The sequence below is a fragment of the Folsomia candida genome, unplaced genomic scaffold, assembly GCF_002217175.1.
Source record: "Folsomia candida strain VU population unplaced genomic scaffold, ASM221717v1 Fcan01_Sc014, whole genome shotgun sequence".
In the NCBI taxonomy this organism is placed as follows: Eukaryota; Metazoa; Arthropoda; class Collembola; order Entomobryomorpha; family Isotomidae; genus Folsomia; species Folsomia candida.
In genome coordinates, this window is record NW_019091206.1 from 3593232 (window position 1) to 3612894 (window position 19663).

Sequence of the window (19663 nt, forward strand, 5' to 3'; positions counted from 1 at the left end):
TCATGTTGTAAAGTCCTTGAAATACGCGTCTCTATTCTTGTCAATATAGAGCACTGATTGATAGTCACAGTGACAAATTACAGTTAGGGCTGATGTTATCGCTTGTCTAAGTTTAATTTCAATTTTCACACTTCCATGACGAGGAATAGCGAACCCATCATGTTGATGACGTAGATCAAAAATATATATGGTTTTCCCGTTCTTAAAAGTTTCAAACGTCAAGTCGATTCCCGCGTCAATATTTGAGAGACCAAGTCCAGAAAACACACTGAAGTAGGCCTCAATACTTTTCTTGTTGTTAAAATCAAGCTCGAATGTTTGAGAAGTAACTTGTTCCGAATTCACAGTCACTGAAATACTCGAAATGTCAGCCTGGATGAAATTGAATGGGTTCTCCAGATAATTTCCATGAACAGCTTTGCTTGAAACTATTCCTATTGCTAATCGTTCTGGAAGCAAGCCAGTGATTAAACTTTCGTTTGTATATTGCAACGTTCCAGCTGAAAGAGAGAATGATTTGATATCTCCTCTTCGCATAGGATAACAAGCTGGTTGACCCTTATCCAAGAGTTTTAAATGAATTAACGTAATCGATGGGAAGAGCGTATGTTTTTGAACAACAAGTTTGGCTTCAACTATATGAACTTGAGCTTGATCAAGCGTAGAACCAGCGGTTGGTGTTTTTCCCAACAGACAAAAGTTATCTGGCGATCGGTTTAAAACTATTTTCACATCAACACCAGGAATTAAATACCTATTTTGATTGAAAATGTCACATCTCAATTTTCCACACATTTCAAACACTTTGCTGTTATGGCTCAAAGATTCACGACTAATCCATCCTGCATCGTCTGTAGTAGGTTCAATTTCTTTGCTGTAGAGAGCTGCTTGAGCTTGGGTTTTTGTATAGTCTTTCCCAAAAGAAAGGAAAGTTTCCATGAACGCTTTATAAGGGTATAAGGTTGATGGCGGAGTAATTTGTACATCATTTAAAAGAATGGTTACTTAATGTATCATTGAATGTAGAAAATTATTAACTGGAGCAATATTTGCTGAAGTTTGTCCAGCTCCTTTACTGTCAACAATTTTGCAACGAATGTACAATTGAGTTTCTGAGAAATCAATGTACTGCAAATCATTTCCTTGAATAATGAATGTTAGCGGCGTGGATCGGTCTTGTATATTTGTAATTGGATGATAATCGACACGATTAGAGCTTGAAAGAGTTAAATCGTACCCGGGCTCCGAAAAGAGATCTGTCTCTGATCGGATAAAGTTAACCACATTCTTTGCTTTCGCCATTTTTAGTCAAATAAACTGTTTTTTGAAATTAGTTTTCGTTTTGGCTTTGCTTTCCGTTTTCGTGTAACTCCTTTTGCACGTTTTCGTTTGAGCCGTTTTAAAGGCTTTCGTTTCACTATTTTACGTTTGCGAACAACTTTTCGTTTCTTAGGGTTCCGTTTCACTGTCCTTCGTCGTTTAACTCCAGTACCAGACTGAGTCACCAAACTGTTTCCAACCCCTTTTAAAGCTTCCATGGCATTTGATTTTAAAGAGCTGCGAAACGACTGTTTGTCGTTAATTACGTCTGAAGCAATGTTTTTCACCGCAGTTTTAAGCGATGGTATTACATGTGGAAGGATTGCTTTGACGTAGGGTAATAGTCTTCTTCCTATGGCTCCAAATATTCCACCAAGACCTGCTCCCTTCTGTCGATAATAACTAGCTTTATAGGCGAGTGAACCACCGACTTGAGGTAAATACACCTCATAAAAGTCGTCATCCACATTGTCCAGACAGGAATACATTTTCACTACATACGTTTTCTTCTGAAATGAAGTGTGGCACTGAAACTACCAAAAGTAAATGGCGGGGGTTTCGCGAATTCGTTCCTTATATACATTTGTATAGAGTCAAATTCGTTCCTGGCCAACGAAACATATTGTAAGTTGTTGAAACTTTTTGAAACTATGACATCTTGTTGAGTGGGCACATGCACAAATGAACGCAGCATTGGCGCTGTTGTATCGCCAATATACTGATTTTCAATTACGTCACAATAAACGAAATAACGTGTGTTATTTGCACTTAGACTAATTTGATGTTTGGATTTAACTGTCTGATCATCCAAAGTAATTGATTCAGTTAATCCGAGAACGGAAGCAACTTCGGGCGCGAATTCAAGTTTGTACAAAACTTGACTAACAGGCTCTAAGCTAACAAATCCGTCCTTCAATTTGAATTTGATTTGGCAATTGAGACACTGAACTAGCTCGTCAATTGTTTTAATGTCTATGGAAGCAATTATATTGAACCAATTGTCAGAATTATCCATGTAAAGTGAATTGCTTTCTTCCTGAAATCTGAATAATCGTGTTCCTTTAGTAAATTGAATTGGTGTAGATGGATAGGAACATTCCACTAAAGCTATTTCGAATTGGTTTGGCTCTAATATTATAGGCGTACTCATCCAATTCCTAAACGTTGTTACTGTATTGTCCTGGAAATGATTATACGAAGAATTACTTTCCAGGTGAATGTAAAACGACGACATGTTGTCACTTGTAAATCTAGCTGACAAATGCCTTTACAGTGGGCTCAACCTTTATATAAATGATCAGTCTTAATCTGACTTTCAACGAGTAAATATGGCGTTGTTTTGCGCTCCAAAAGATCTATTTTGGCTAAGTTTCATAATCTTAGTAACGAATTTAATTTTCCTTTGCGTAATGTGTTTTTACGCTGTAATTGAAAATCAGCATTCAAATAGCCAATTTCAAGTTAATAACAATACTGCCCTTATTGTCGCCATTGACGAAATTGTTGAAAAAGTACTTAAGGAGCAATTAACGTGCGCTCTTGGCATACAATACTATACTATAAATCAACCATACTATAAATCAAGCACGACACTATAAATACGTCAGTATTAATTTTGACGTCGTCCTGTAAACATGGGGAGTATTAATAGCATACCAATTATATCTCAAGCTAAATCTGCGGTCCTCGCAATAACTGGTGATCTAGAAGGAGCTTGAAAGACACAAGAAGACTTTATTTTCCAAAATGACTTGTCAATCGTTTCCCAGCTCTCTTCTGCTGTTTATGCTATTGCTGGAGATCTGGATAAAGCTCGTGAACTTCAAGAACAATTTCTTGACAAAACTAGCGGGATTCCAGTTGTATCTCAGCTGGTTTCTGCAGGCTATGCGATCGGTGGGGACCTGGACACAGCGAGAGAACATCAAGAAAAATTTTTGGACGCTGTACAGGACTTTGCTGATCAAGTGCCAGGAGTGGGACATATTAAGGGGGGAATTCATTACGCAATGGGAGAAAATGAAAAAGGAGATGAGTCCATGAAATCTGCTTCAAGAACTGTTGGTGTTATCGCTGGCGGTGTTATTGGGCTTGTTGCTGGGGGACCTGCAGGCGCTGCCGTAGGTGGAGCTGCTGGTGGTGTTGCAATGGATTTACTTATTTCTGGAAGTGAAGTTTTAATTCATGGTGATGATGGCGAACTCCATGGTTATGTTAAACATGGAGCCAAAATCGTAGATGCCCTGGCAAACAATCAGCCTTACACATTGGATGACGCTGTTGAGCTTGTAACACAACCAATGCATGATGTGCTTGTTGGATATCGAACAGTGCCAATTATCCACGACACACCGCCTATTAAATCCATACCAGGACTTATCAAACAAGGAGTTATAGTTACTGAATCACTACCACCATCAGTTGCCAGTTCTTCTACTACTATTAGTTCTCTAGGTTCGAAATAATTTGCGAATAAAGTTTTTATAACAATAATATTCTGAGTGATGCTTTTGAGCTTAAGCTATAAAGCATGAAGCAATGCCACACGTCAACCAATGGAACCAACACATCGTGCAACAACATCTCATCAAATATGGAGGGTAATATAAAGATAAAGACTAAACGTCGGAAGGACTTGAACAAATTTAAGAAACCAAAACCGATAAAAATACCACGCAAGTTATCATCTGAAGATGGAACGATAAAAGTAAAGCCTATGCTTTATTCAAATCCCTTTTCATTTTATGAAACATGTGATGGATTTCTTTCCCTATATCCAAAAGAAGGTCAATATTTGGTTTCGGCCCATGGAAGAAGTTCCAAAGCTCTGATTGAAGGTAAACCTCGACCCTCTCCGTACAAGGATAATTGGGTTCGTCCGTTTGACGTAACAATCCCATGTCCATTAAAACCACAAGAGGAGCTTATTAAAATGTATTTTGAAGATTTTATGAAGACTGGTGCGTGATTTTTTTATCAACAAAATTTGTATCGATTGCAAGCTGGTCTATTAAACTTAGTTCAATAGGTTCGAAATAATTTATGATTTGTTTTTTCTATAAAAGTAAATAAAGTTTTATATCAATAATATTATGACGTAATTTGTGCACAGCCCTTTTTTACCATCAACCGTGCACGGTCCTTCAGTACTATATAAATATATAAGCATGTTACGTGGTCTATAAATAGCATGATACACTATGTGCATAACATTTTCTATGTGGACCACTTCTTGCGACGTGATATGTGCATAACCGTTTCCATGTCAAGGCATCTTTGCACACTCCATTTGCACCACTTTAAACGACGTGATATGTGCATAACCGTTTCCATGTCAAGGCATGTTTGCACGCTCCATTTGCACCACTTTTAGCGACGTGATATGTGCATAACCGTTTCCATGTCAAGGCATCTTTGCACGCTCCATTTGCACCACTTTTAGCGACGTGATATGTGCATAACCCCTTTTTTGAGGTCAAATTCTAGCCCCCTCATACTACTTACGATAATAATAATAAGAATACTACGAATTCATTCATAAACACAATAAATAAGTTGCTCATTCCCAAATAAGAATAATACCAGTATCGGTTTCAAATCCTCACAATTAAAGATCATGTTTTCAGAAATGTAACAAAATCAAGGAAATTTTCATTATGCAAAACTGGTTAAATGCATCTTTCAGAAATTATTGTTAAAAATCATTTTTCAAACAAATTGACAAATATCACTTTTTTTATAACTAAAGTGTGTCAAAAATGCATTAATGTGAAGTGAAGTTAATATGAAATTTGCAAAAGATGATCTCGCAATGGGCACGTTTGGCCGAGATATTTGCATCCAAAGAGGAGAAAACCCCCAAGAAATTTGGAAAGTGTAAAATTTGTCGACTTTAGGACACGTTTGCTCCTCTTGCAGCGCATTTAATCATTTCATTTTTTACAGATTTTCATTTTTGTTACCATTTTCCATTTTCATGTTAAAATTATATGCAAACCGTGCAAAATAGGATATAAAATAAAATTATATGCATTTGCTAATCATTAAGACTAGGAAACCACGTGGAGACCTGCGCCGTCGTCGCGCTCGCTCGCGTCGGCGTGGGCAAGGCTCCCGCCGGGGTCGAATTACCATGTTGTGGCAATATTCCTGATCGACATGGCTCCCAGAAGGCCGTGGTTGGACGGCTTCCTGTTCACCGGATGGACAATGTGAGATATCGTCGTACTAATTCTAAAAAGACCGAAGTGCAGTCGATAATTAATTATCTTCAGTCGGAAATCGGGATGAATGAATTTTGAATGAAAAAGTTTTTTTAAATAGGTATGTTTTAAACTTGTGAAGGTGAAAAGGGTTAAAATTTTGACGCAAACGCATAAAAAATAGAAATGAAAATTCAATTTCAATGCAACATGCAATTTCATACAAAATTCGGCAATTTTTCCCAGAGGTTTTCACAACTTTGGGAAATTCGTTACACATTAAACCCGAACGGTGAAATTTTAACAATAGGAGAATTAACATTTAATTCCGATTTAGATTTGGTCAAGACTCTTTTCCTTTATTAATATTTATGATTAGATAGATTTCATTACACAAATTTTGCATAGATACATTTGCATGTATGCAAACATATTTTTATAATTTTTTTCTTTTTGCCCGATTTACGCTTTTTGAAACTTTTGGGGGGCGAATTCTATTTAGAATTTGCCACTTCAAAAGTTAAAAAATGTTGTTGTTTTTTTTCATGGAATCCAATTATGAACAGCTTTAACCAGCCATAAAATAAGTTTTTGGCCATTTTTCCCAGCAAGTTTGGACAGTTTTCAGAAATCTGTCACACTTTAAGCCCATAAGTAAAGTTTTGACCAGTGAGGAATTAACAGAATTTCAGATATCGTGAGGACTCGTTCTTTTATTATTGGGCAGATTTTATTATTCAAATTTTACATATATACATTTTAATGTTTTGGCAATTTTCAGAAATTTGTCTCACCTTAAATCTCATGCGTAAAAATTATTTTAATTTAGTAATTATTTTAAAAATTTAGATTCCCACAAAGTAACGTGGTTTTCTTTAGTTAAATATATTTGCAATTTTTTCCCAACGAGTTTTGGCAATTTTCAGAAATTTGTCTCACTTTAAATCCTATATGTAAAAATTTTGGCAATTGAGAATTATTTTTAAAATTTAGATTCCAATAGAATAGCGTGGTTTTCTTTAATTAAATATATTTGTAAGTAAACAAAATATTCAAATATATTAAATATAGAAATGTACAAACAGAATTTGAATAAATTTATGAATGCATGATTTACTTGCACGTTTTAAAAATAGTCTGTAGAATTAAGCAAGTTTTAAGCTAAAGGAGGTAAAGATTCATTTGGCTTGGTTGCCAAATTAATTATATTTGCAAGTTTAAATTATATTTGCAAGTTCAACGATTTTTGATAATTTTCGGAAATAAGTTTCAGAAATTTATCCCGCTTAAAACCGTTTGTATAAAAATTGTCGCAATTTGGTTACAATTTTCACAACTTGGTGAAAATTTTCATAATTTGGTTAAACCTAATTATGAAATTTTTAGGTTGGTAAGTTGCTTATCATGTTATGAGGAAAAGATGGGACAGCTTATCGTAATAATTTCTGAAGCAATAAGCCACATTTTTTATTATTGAGTGAGGATTACAATAAATAATCTTCAGAAATTTGTCCCACTTTAAATCTTATATGTAAAAATTTTAATAATTTGGCAACTATTTTTAAAATTCAGATTCCCAGCCCGATTTGAACTTGAGTAGTTTGGTTTTGTCATGCTAATTAATAAATTTGCAAGTAATAAATATGCAAACATATTCAAATCAATTTACACGTCTTAAAAATTATTCTGCGTTTTAAATGTATGGAGGTAGAAAATATTTAGACAATAAGGAACTTATGGCTTACCATGCCGTGAAGATAACGTGGGATAACTTATCATAATAAATTTTTCGGGAATAAGCCATTTTTGTATTGAAGGTTAATAATTAGTAAATAATTTTAGGAAATTTGCCACACTTTAAACCTTATACATAAAAGTTTTCATAATTGGTAAATATTTCTTAAGTAAGGTGTCAATTTACGATAAGTTTATTATGCTAATTAAATATATTTTCTAACATATTTTTTTACAAAATTGGTGTTTTTGAACTTCTTGAAAAAATATTGCGTAAAATTGGTCACGTTTTAAACTTGTGAATTGTAGCGAAACTCAAAAAATATTTAGAAATGATAATTCAATTTCATAAAAATACAGTCCTGCACAACTTTAAACTTTTAGCGGTTTCTGACAATTTTTAGAAATCTGTCACACATTCCGCATGAAAATTCCCATAATTTGAAAATATTTTTAATCTATATATATATTTGAAGCAATATTTCAAATTACACTTTTTTCGGACTCGATTTCATTATGCCAATTAAATATATTTGCAAATCAGTATGCAAAAATGCCTTAATAAATTTATCCTTATGATTTACACGTCTTGAAAAACATCCTGTAAAATTTAGCATCTTATAAAGTTTTCGACGTTAAGAAATAATTCCAACGAGTTTTTGTTCAACTGAAATTTGGTAAAAATGCAAAATATAGTTCTTTTTATAAAAAAATACGACACGACTTTAATCCGGCTATAATTAAGTTTTTGCCCACTTTTTCTCAACGTTTTTTTTTGCTAATTTTTAAAAATTGTTACACTATATTTGATTAAAATGAATTATGAAATATTTAATATGTAACTTATGGTTTATGTAGGGATTGGATATCCCCCACCCTACTACTCGGCACACGGAAGCCACCGTGGCCGAGTTCGACTGTAAAAAGGAAGAACCTCTCTCCAGCTCAGACAGACCGGCCCGAGTGTTCCCAGCGTGAACACCTCCACTCTTCTCTCCACATTTTTCCCTGCACCACGCCGTCTGCGTGGCTGCCATCTTTAAAATAAATTCTACGACCTAAATTAAGTTCCTAAAATTCATTTTGTAAGAGTAATAATTGCTAATGTGAGTAGTAAAGATTCTGAAACTCTTGTCAAGTGAAAATTACGAAGTATACCGTTATTGGACAGGTTATTCGGGTCATTTTTCATAAAAACTCGTACATTGAATCGTGCCAGGTGCAGTTTAGTATAGAAACGGTGCATAAGTGGTAATCGGAGTAAAAACAAGACAGTATTTCTAATTGCCAAGCGAGAGACAATTCATCCTCCTCCCCGTGCGTCGTAGCTCCCATCCGGCTACCCCCCTGTGGCCAGTGAAGGTGTCCCGTGATCAGAAGCGTGTCGCATCCGTCCCCCAAGGACCCTGACGTCCGGTACTCGATGAAACTCGCCCATATTCCCCTACCGAGCCCACGGCGACATCATCTCTCCGCCCACATTTATCATGTTGGCGATGATAAGGTGGTACACCGTATTGTAATAAATTCTTAGACAATAAGCCATTTTTTGCTTTTCAAGGTGATAATAAATCATTTTCTGAAATTTGTCCCACTTTAAATCCCATATGTACAAATTTTCATAATTTGGTAAATATCTTAAAAATTCAGATCCGATTTGCAATTAAACATGCAAACATATTCAAATTAATTTACCAATGCAGGATTTAAACGTATTAAAAAATATTCTGAAAAATTAAGCACGTTTTAAGTTCATGGAGATTGAAAAAATTAATTTAGTTGAGTTGAATTTTGATGAAAATGTAAAAAAAAAATCAATTTTTCATGAAAAATACGGCTTTACCAAAAAAAGTTTGTTTTTTACAATTTTTTAATTTTTTCTCAACGGTTTTTGATAATTTGGTTAAAATTAATTGCGAAATATTTAGTCAAATAGTAACTTATGGCTTATCTTATGACTAATTTATTCCTTATGCCTTATGCCTTATGGCTTATGTGAGGATAAGATGACATAGCTTATCGAAATAAATTCTTACGCAATAAGCATTTTTTCTCTGTAAAGGTTATAATAAATAAACGTATAGAGGTAGGGAATATTTAGCACATTAGTAACCTATGGCTTATCGTGCCGAAAAGATATGCTCATCATGTTGTGAGAATAAGATGGCACAATCATAATAATTTCTTAGACGATAAGCCATGTTTTGCTTTTCTGGGGTAAAATAAACAATTTTCAGAAATTTGACCCAATTTAAATCCTATATGTATGTAAAAATTTTCATAATTTGATAATTATTTTTAAAGTTCAGATGAACAGCTTCCATCGATTAGCTTAGTTTTGTTACTGTAATTAAATATATTTGCAAGTAAAATTTGCAAATATATTAAATATGCAAATGTTCAAACATAATTTGAATACATTTAAGTACTGTGAGGATTCGTTTTGTATCATTAAGAAAATTTTATTGCTAATTTTATTTTTTTTTGAAATATGCAAACATATTTAGTGAATTTATTCTTGTATGATTTACACTTCTTAAAAAACATTTCGTAAAATTAAACATGTTTTATACCTATGAAGGTGAGGAAATATAGGGAATTTAGTTTGAGTTGAGTCTAATTTTGGAAAAAATTCCAAAAATCGTTAAGAACTTTAAAATGGAAAAAATAAATTTTTTCTCATTTTTTCCGCCATGTTTAATAACTTTCCGAAATTTGTCATATTTAAAACCCGATGTGTAAAAATTGTGAGAATCGAGATTAAAATTTAATTAAAAGGTGCAGCTTTTGTCAAAAAACGTCTCAATCCATGTAAATTTTCTAAATTAAGTAACTTTTGCCATGTTAACTATACATATTTGCAAATATGCAGAAATATTTAAACAAATTTATAAATCTATGATTTACAATTTGTGAAAAAAGAAATTTATTCTAAAATTAGCCACGTTTTAAACTAGTTTGTTATTTGTAAAGGTTTAAACGCCAAAAATAGTTCCTTATTTCGTAGAAAATTGAAATTCATGTCCACCTTTAATCTTTCCAAAAGTAAGTATCTGATCATTTTGTCTAAACGATTTTAAATAATTATCAGAAATCTGGCACACTTTAAACGCGATGTGCAACAATTTTAACATTTGTTAAACTTAATCCAAATAGAAGATAAATTATCAAAAAATTTGTCATTAATATTTTATTAAAGAGATTTTGTCATGTTGTTTACGAATTTTTGCAAATATGCAAAAATATTTTGAAAAATTTGTAAATCCAGGATGTAAATCCAGGTTTCAATTCTTAAAATAAATTATCCTGCAAAATATATAGTTCTAAGCTTTTTGAAATCATTTTTTACTGAAAATTTGCTATTTATATTTTTAAAAAAGTTAGAATGTCAAGAATATTCCGTTTTTTTTCATGGAAAATAAAGTTAAATTATAAAATAATTTAATTTAGTTTTAGTATAATCATTCAAAACTGTTTGTATAAATTTATAAATCCATGACTAACAATTCTTAAAAAAGAAAATCCTGTAAAATTAGTCTCATTTTTAAGTAATTTGTTATTCATAAAAGTTATTTATAAATGGCTAAAAATAGTCCACTCTAAACAAAAATGAGTAAAATTTACTCAAGGTTGGGTAAAAAATAGGATGACACAACTAGAAGGTAAAATTTGTCCAACGTTGTGCAAAATTTATCCAAAGTTGTGTAAAATTTGCCCAATGATGGGTAAATTTTACCTTTTTGTTGTGTCATCCTCTTTTTTACCCAACCTTGGGTAAATTTTACTCATTTTTATTTAGAGTGTCCATTTTTCGTAGAAAATATTTTAAGCCGGACAAAAATAAGTTTCTGGTAATTTTTTCTCAGTCGTTTTGACAATTTTCAGAAATTCGTCACACTTTGAAATTTAATATTTGGCGAATTTAATTTAAATTATACGTATTTATAATTTGGAACATATTATTTTCAAAAGTTAAAATGACCAAAAATAATTCATTGTTTCATGAAAAATATGGGTTTCAACTGATCAAAAATAAATTTCTTGTCATGTTTTCTAAGGATAGTAGACAATTTTCAGAAATCTGTCACACTTCAAACCCGACTTGTAAAAACACAGTATTACTACAAGTAAATTATGATCGTTCAGGTTCTTTGATTTGCATATTTTGTTAGGCTAACTAAATCCGTATTTTTGCAAATATGCAAAAATATTTTACTAAATTTATCCTTTTATGATTTACAAATCTTGAAAACATATCCTATAAAATTAGTCACGTTTTAAACAAATTTGTTATTTATAAGGGTGTGCATGCCAAAAATAGTTTCATATTCATGGAAAATGAATCCTGAATAGCTTTAACGCAAGCTTCCATGACGCGCCACCTACGTCATAACAGTGACGTCACAACCCTATATTTTTAATTAATTCTCAGCAACTAGGACGAATTTCGAAATTCTGGTCGACGATATTGTAAACCATCCCGTTATCTTTGTACTAGAGCACAAATCCATCAATTTGGTAAACTCCGTTTCAAGCTGTCTGAGTTCACCGCCTTGAGGACATTACATTACATTACCCGAATGAGCCGAATTATTTTGGCGTAGAAACCATACGAAATTGAATAATTTAAACGCCAAAATAAAAATAACAGGTGTTGAATAAAAAAATAATTCGGCTCATTCGGGTAATGTAATGTAATGTCCTCAAGGCGGTGAACTCAGACAGCTTGAAACGGAGTTTAGTTTGAGAATGGCTGGATGCCACAATTAGTGTAATTTCCATAAGAACACATGCTAATCATCAGGCAAAATTGACTTATCCATATCGATCAATTTTAAATGCATATTTTTAAGCAGATAATTATCAAGAATAGCGGTGTACAGAATTTCGAAATTCGATTTCCAAGTCTCGAAAAATTAGTTTGAAATTTATGAATATTGCTGTGTATTTATGTATGTAAAAGTATGGGAAATCTTGTTATGAGTCGAGTCTGTCGAGACCGTCCACCTAAAGAAGTACTGGATCCGCGATTACATTACCCGAATGAGCTGAATTATCCTATTATTTGACACCAGTTATTTCTATTTTGGCGTTCAAATTATTCAATTTCGTATGATTTCTACGTCAAAATAAGAACAACTGGTGCTAAATAATAAACTAATTCGGCTCATTCGGCTAATATAATTCAAAGTCCAAAGGCGGATGCAAATTTCGCGCAGTTTAAATTACTCAATGATTTCTTGAGACGACCACGTCATGGAGGAACAAATAAGTTTTTTGTCTTCTTTTCAAGCCGTTTTGACAATGCTAAGAAATCTGTCACATTTTAAACACGATGTGTAAAAATTTTAATAATTTTTGAAAATGTAAATAATTTGGGCTTGTCGTATGCTTCATATCCTATTGAGTATATTTTGGCGTGCTAATTAACTAGGTACATATGTATGTTTTACAAAATACTTTTAAAAATTTGTAAATACATGGGTTATACTTCCTAAAAAGTATTGTGTAAAATTTGTCATGCTTTAAACTAATTTGTCATTTATGGGGTTATTAAATGCCAAAAATAGGTCTCTTTTTCATGGAAAATACGGTAACGTAAACCTTTAATCTGGCCAAAAATAAGTTTCTAAAAAGGGTGTTTCTCATTTTTCACCCTTTCTTTTTAACTTCCTTTCTTTCACCTGAACCCTTTTCTTTCCAGGTAAACATTTAGAACCCCATCAACCTTCGCGATAAGAAGAGGTCCTTATTTTTTGGCTTAAAAAGTACCCACCGAAAATTGACAAATTTGCCGAAAATTGTTTGTCATCATACTTCAGAAACTGGAGGACAGGTAAAAAAAACTAGTCAAATATTTACAGAGGGTGGGCCATTTAATTTGAGAAGAATTCAACAATTTTTCATACCTACGTATGAATTTTTTTTATGATTAAATTGCTCGATGTGATGCCCCTTGTTCTGAACTACAAGCCTGCAACGCTTAACACTTCTAGACACTTTTCAAGGCTTATTTTTAACCACTTGTCCTTAAAAGTTTTCCAAAGTCCATCTAAAGTTGTAGCTTTCCGATGAAACGCTCTTTGTTTTAACCAACCAAAGCCGAAAAAATCCAATGGTGCAATGTCAGGACACTTAACAGGTATTTCTTGATTTCTTACGATGACTGGTCCTGAATTTTGTTTCACGGTCTCAGCGTATTGTTGCGTTTTTCGGGCGGTGTGAGATGAGACTTTGTCGTGGTGAATAAATACTTTGTCCTCCTCCCCTGGATACAGTCTTGGAATTTCTTTTTCAACCAATGGTGTCAAAACATCCGAAATATATCGGTCTGCATTAATCTTTTGGTGGACTTTCATCAGCCGTAAGGGTCCCCCCTGACAATACTCCTATGATCATGATCTGTTTCCCAAACCTTTCTGTCTCCTGACATACCCAGCTAATGGGTACATTTTCTCCACGACGCACATAGCAAATTGACCTTGTTCCGTTACAGCCATCTACCCTGAACAAAGCTTCATCGATTGTGACCACGTGTTCGTCCTTACCTCCAGCAAGGTGGTTCTCGTACAGCTTCCGAGCGTTGGTCCGCCGATTTGCGATGTGACTCTCGTTCAGCGCATGCAGATTTGCTTTATGCCGTTTGATTTTGTCCAAATCTTTTTTAATCACTCTTCGAATAGTTGTGGGATTCGATTTTAGTAGTTTCGCCATACTGCGAATGCTCTTGGGGTTTTCCTGGGTGGTCAAGCGGTCGAGCTTCGTTTTTAACTTCTTTGTCCTTTCTGCAAGGGGGCGGTTTTTAGGGGGAGGAGGCAGTCCCTGCTTAATTGCTTGTCTTCTAACACCTTCTATATTTATTATTACTATAAATTTATTTTTACTATAAATTGAGGCCAAAGAAATTTCGTGACCACGTGCCTTAAGTCTTTTTTATGACACTTCCGGTGCAACCCTGACTGGAAAACTCTTTCACTAGTACTTCCACTTCAAATGAACAGGGAGGAGCCATTTTTCAGAATTTCGAGTAGAAAAAAATCAGAGTCTTAACTAATTGGTTTGTCTGTCGAACAGTGTAAGACGAGTTTGTTTAAGTTGTGCCAGTTTTTTCGCGCGAGCGTTTGAATCCTTCTCAAATTAAATGGCCCACCCTGTAGTACCAAACCAAATTAGTTAATTAAAAAATTCGACATTTTCTAATAGAAATTTTTATACTGGAACTTTGTTATTCATTTTTATGAAATTTTTTGTTTTAAAATTGTATACCATTTTTTTAATTTTTCTATAATGTCAAATCTTACCAAATTATTATTATTACTTAATAATTATTATTACTATTAAAATTTTTCATGTGTGCAAAATTAGTCAGTGAAAGCGTTCACGTTTTACGGCAAAATTTTGTATTCAAATTTTGTTTATAATTTTGTGTCGATTTTTAATTTTTCTATTAAAGACTAGTAAAGTTCAGTTAATTAGATTACCAATTAACTATAAAATTTGCACTTAATTGTAGGTGAGCAGCCCCGAGTGCAAAGCAACAATTGTCGTCAAAAATTCCTTCAACAATTCCAACCACTTAAATCTTACGGATTCTCAGGTATGTAAATTCAAATTTCCAAAAATTTTGAACAAATTTGGAAAAAAATCATTCTAAAGTAATATATTTTTTCACCATTACATATGTTACAGAACTTGACATCATTGAGCTATTCGATCAAAATAGTAAGCAAATCATAATTTAAAAATTAACGAAGGACTCAAAATTGTCAAAATCTCCACACATTTTTAATAATTTCTCGCCTCTGGGAACTTATTTTAAAATTTTGAACGACAAATTTGAAGTCAGTGAGTTGATTGATGGAATGGCGTCGAGTTTTTTGAGTCAGTTTCGACGAGTTCCAATATTTCTGAAGGCTTTTTAAACTTGAGATTTCCTCCTTCAAAAAGTGTCAAAATCTGGAGTGTATATTTCTTAAAATTGGGAACTCTCTGCTCTACAAATTTGTCGTCCAGAATTTTAAAATAAATTCCCAGAGTGAGGAAATGATTAAAAATGTGTTCATTATGACGATGAGTTATCAAGTTCTGCGTTAATTAATGCGATGAATCGCATCATTCTCAAATTTCCCATTTACACATTAATTTTCTGCAGAAGACATCGAAGAACTGCGAGTTTGGATTGGAACGAATGCGGAAATCGTGGCCGGGTTGAACACACAAATCGTCCCACTTTTGCATCACGATCAACACGAGGCAGAAATTCGCATGAATGCAATCGATTACAAGTTGGCACTCAAAATGTCCCTTCAAGAAGACGAAGATGATGCATCCTAAATTGTCAGTCGTATCTAAATCTTCGCTAATATTTAGTTAATTAATTAAACTAAGTGATTAATTAAAACCATAATTCTACTCATGCAAAAGTTCATCTGTCGACAAGAATTTGAGTACAATTTTGCAAAGTATGTGCGAAATCTTAATTAATCACAGCTATAATTTTACTCGAGTTCGTCCTATAAATTTATGTGCTTAAAGCCATGCCATCCCCATCTTCAATAATTTTTTATTAAGTATTTAATTTACGTACAATTTTGCATAATATGAATATGTAAAATCTTAATTAATTAATTATTGCGACAATTTTACTCGCGTTAATCTCATGAACTTAAATCTTCATCTTTACCAATATTTCGTTAATTAAATTAACTAATTATAACGATAATTTCATTTCTTTAATAAGGGTTCATCTCATCAATTGCTTGATGAAGGGGCAATTTTTTTACTAAATGCGTATCATCTTGTATACTTACTTAATTGTATCATGCGCGTTAATAATAAACAAATGCAAAAGCTCAGTTATGCAAATTTTGTATAAATTTTCTTCGCGAGAAGTGGTATTTTTTATTAAATTACGACATTTGTAGTCTGAACTGGATATTATTGATTGGATAACATTTTACTTTACACGGCACGAGCCCCTCATTAAACAAAAATTGTCGGGATCATTAGCAAAACAAGGGCTCAAAATTCAATGGGATGTGATATGTCATATGTCAGTTACACTGCTAATTTTTTGTCAATGTCAATGGTATGTTGTCAATGAAAGAAATGAAGTGATGCTGGTTTTGCAGAGCAATTCTGCATAATATTTGCAAAGCAGAGTTACATAACATCATGTGAGACAGGGTTTATTTTTGTTATCACACTTTGTGACGATGAGATGGAAAGGATTAGTTTCTGGATGTTTCGAGACGAAACTATGTCGAAATTCTTGTATGCAGATTTTGCTGGAATTATTGAGTAAAGCTAAATAGTTGAAAAGTGTTACAGTTCGATGCAAATACATATTCGCAATTTTTATGTAGCGAGATCAATTAGTTTATACAGATTTTGCTTTGTTTGTTACGTCATAATTTGATCATCAAGTAATAGTTTTGAAATTTTGGCATATATTTTGAGATTATTGAGAATGTTAACATTAATCGTAGCTTAGTCGAAAATTATGAATTTACGTAAATATTAAGCTGAAATTATAATAGATGAAAATTAGAAGAATTTGAATTAATTTATGATTTTCTAAAGAGGTGGGCAAGATCATTATCTCAGATAGCAGATCAAGATCAAACATCAAGATAATATCTTGATCTTTGATCTTCGGCTGGAGCTTTTGATCTTGATTTTGATCTTCAAAAAATATCTGTAAATATTAATAAATGATGTACATTACTAATATTTAAAAAAAAATTGTTGGACTTTATTTCGTTATTAAATTGTAACACAGGCTGCTAAACCTGGATTTTACACTGTTATTAAAAAATCGGTTGCAATTAAGCCACAAAGAGTTACCCAACTAGTATAAAAACAATGGTTGCCACTGTATAGAACATATATACATTTGGAACCTCCTTCAACGAGAACGATGACAAAGTAGTTACACAAATGATTAATAAATATTTTGGGACAGATGAGTAATAATGTAACAATTACCATATATAATAATCACTACCAAATGAATATAATTGGTAATACCCTAGCATCCAGGATGTAATGATTTGGAAATTAACCGATTCAAAAGTTACCTTTGGGTCAAGAAATTAATTCTAATGTTTATTTTCTTAAATGACGCCAAAGCGTTATTGTCGATATTTTTTGCATGCAGTAGACAGCACAGGCGAAGTTAAATTATCTGGGGTGGAGGTGTGGGGAGCTTGTTTAATACTTTTAAGTGCACTTCCTCACCTTAGAAATTTTTACTTTTTCAAGCTATATTTTATTTAGGTATATTTACAAAAATTCATAATTTTCAACAAAACTGTCATAAGTCTAGTTGACTGGTTAAAAAGCGTCACTCCAAATAAAAATATTGGCAATTTTCATGCCATTAAATTAGTAAATTTGTACAGATTCACTAATTTGAACTAAAAAAATTTGTAATCAAAACGTAATAATTTTCATATTTTATATTTCCAGCTTAATAGATGTATTTACATAAATTCGTAATTTTCGTAATTTTTAAACTATGAAGAAATTTTTGTTTGCGTTTGTTTCGCGTTTGTTATTTTGTTGTTGTTGCGTTTGTTTATTTGTTTGTTACGCAGATTTTCATGGAATTAGTGAAGTCGAGTAATTAAAAAATGTGTCACACTCCGGACCCAAAACAAATATTCGTAATTTGTATACAACGAGAATTGTTCAATTACAAAGATTTTGTCTCTACCTTGTATAATTTCAGAACATGAAGTAGTAATTAGCATATTTTCAGATCAGTATTTACATAACGTTCGTAATTTTCGACTAAACTAGGACTAAATTTTGTACATATGTAAATACGCAAATCTATTCTGGAATTATTGAATTTGTGTAGTTAAAACGTGTCACAGTTTGAACCCAATACTCGCAATTTTTATGCAAGAAGATTTTGTAATGCTGTACAGATTTCGAATTTTTTTCAATTCACGATAACTAATTTTAAATGATAAAATTCTAATTTTTATATTATATATTTTCAGATTAATATTAACCTAAATTCCTAATTCTCGACTAAACTGTGAGTCAATTTCTGTATACGCAACGCAGATTTTACTGGAATTTTTAAAATTGAATAAGTAAAGTCTGAAGCCGAATAAAAATGTTCGCAATTTTTATTCAATGAGAGTAATAAATTTTTACAGATCGGATACTCTTACCTCCAATAGTTTGAGATCACTTCGTAATAATTTTCAGATTCGTATCAGCGTAAATTCATAATTTTCAACTAAACTATGACGAAATTGTAGGGACATTTGTAAATACGCAGATTTTAATTTAATTAGTTAAAAACTGTTTTGTTTGAAGCGGATTAAAAATATTCGCAATTTTTATGTAACAAGATTAATTAATTTAGCTCATTACATAAGATCATAACGTAATAAGTTTCACATGTTCATATTCAGAAATAAATTCATGACTTTCATACTCACCAATTTTTTTAAGTATATTAAATTAATTTTATTGAATGTTAACGGAGTTATTATCTGTAATCTCAAAATAAATGTTAAAATATAAAAATTCGAAAATTATTACGTAACGATCAAATTATGCATCAATAAAAAAAAATCTGTGTAAATTTACTGATGTCATTAAATGCAAATTGCGAATATTAGCGTCAAACTGTGACACTTTTTTAACTATTCAACTTGACTTAATAATTCCAGCACAATCTGCGTACAAAAATATCGTCATACTTTAGTTTCATTTCCTCACATCCAGAAAATACTCCTTTCCATCTCGTCGTCACAAAGTGTGTGAGAACAAAATAACCCTGTCTCAAATGATGTTATGTAACTCTACTTTGCAAATATTACGCAGAATTAAGTTGCAAAATCAGCATTATTTCATTTATTTCATAGACTACCGGACATTGACAGTGCAGCGTAAATGGCACATCACATCCCATTCAACTTTGAGCCCTTGTTTTTATGGATGACTAGCGTATAGCCCGGCCAAGGCCGGGTTCTAGAGTTCCAGTGGGGGGTGTGCCCAAAGCGAAAAATCCGTCATACTATATTTTAAATAATTCCCAGTGGAGACTTTGTCATACTACATACATACATCAGACTGAGGGTTTGCCCAAGTCATACTGCATTTTAATTAACCTGGTCACAGTAAAATTTGATTCCCCCCTGTGGGAGTAGTTGAATAGCTAATTACTTAAATTCCCGTCGCGTGGGAGTAACTGCATAGCTAACTATTTAAATTCCCACGCTTCACGCTCCCGTTAAGTTCCATAAACCCCGTTAACTTCTACAATTAACGCCAAGCTATTGACGGATTCGGATTCAGCGTCAAAAATACATTCGAATTGATATGCGACATCACGAATAAGCCAGATTTGGACACCACGGTCACGGCGAGGTCACGGGGGCCTC

General features: G+C 32.8%; 1 protein-coding gene and 1 long non-coding RNA gene across 4 annotated transcripts; one reads left to right on the forward strand and one right to left on the reverse strand.

The window, feature by feature from the left end:
• On the reverse strand, positions 1-1302 carry LOC110855841 (uncharacterized protein F54H12.2-like). The gene is made up of 2 exons (XM_022104235.1): positions 1077-1302; positions 1-1004 (listed from the first exon to the last, which is right to left on the reverse strand). The coding sequence occupies exons 1-2, from the start codon at positions 1300-1302 to the stop codon at positions 1-3; spliced, it is 1230 nt and encodes a 409-aa protein (XP_021959927.1).
• Positions 1303-8167: 6865 nt separating this feature from the next.
• On the forward strand, positions 8168-16165 carry LOC118437642. 3 transcript variants are annotated; one of them, XR_004836220.1, is made up of 6 exons: positions 8168-8760; positions 12827-12849; positions 12961-13092; positions 14770-14853; positions 14946-14978; positions 15409-16165. It is a non-coding gene; the product is annotated as an uncharacterized LOC118437642 (long non-coding RNA). The 3 variants fall into 3 exon arrangements; XR_004836219.1 differs by lacking the exon at positions 12827-12849 and having other exon boundaries at positions 15409-16164; XR_004836218.1 differs by lacking the exon at positions 8168-8760 and having other exon boundaries at positions 12389-13092; positions 15409-16164.
• Positions 16166-19663: the final 3498 nt, after the last annotated feature.

Bases quoted from the DNA above. Each gene is read 5' to 3' on its own strand.
- LOC110855841 (XM_022104235.1), bottom strand. From the start codon at position 1,302: ATGGCGAAAGCAAAGAATGTGGTTAACTTTATCCGATCAGAGACAGAT. The intron at 1,005-1,076 runs GTAAAGGAGCTG...TGATACATTAAG, and splicing joins TCGTTGCAAAATTGTTGACA to TAACCATTCTTTTAAATGAT.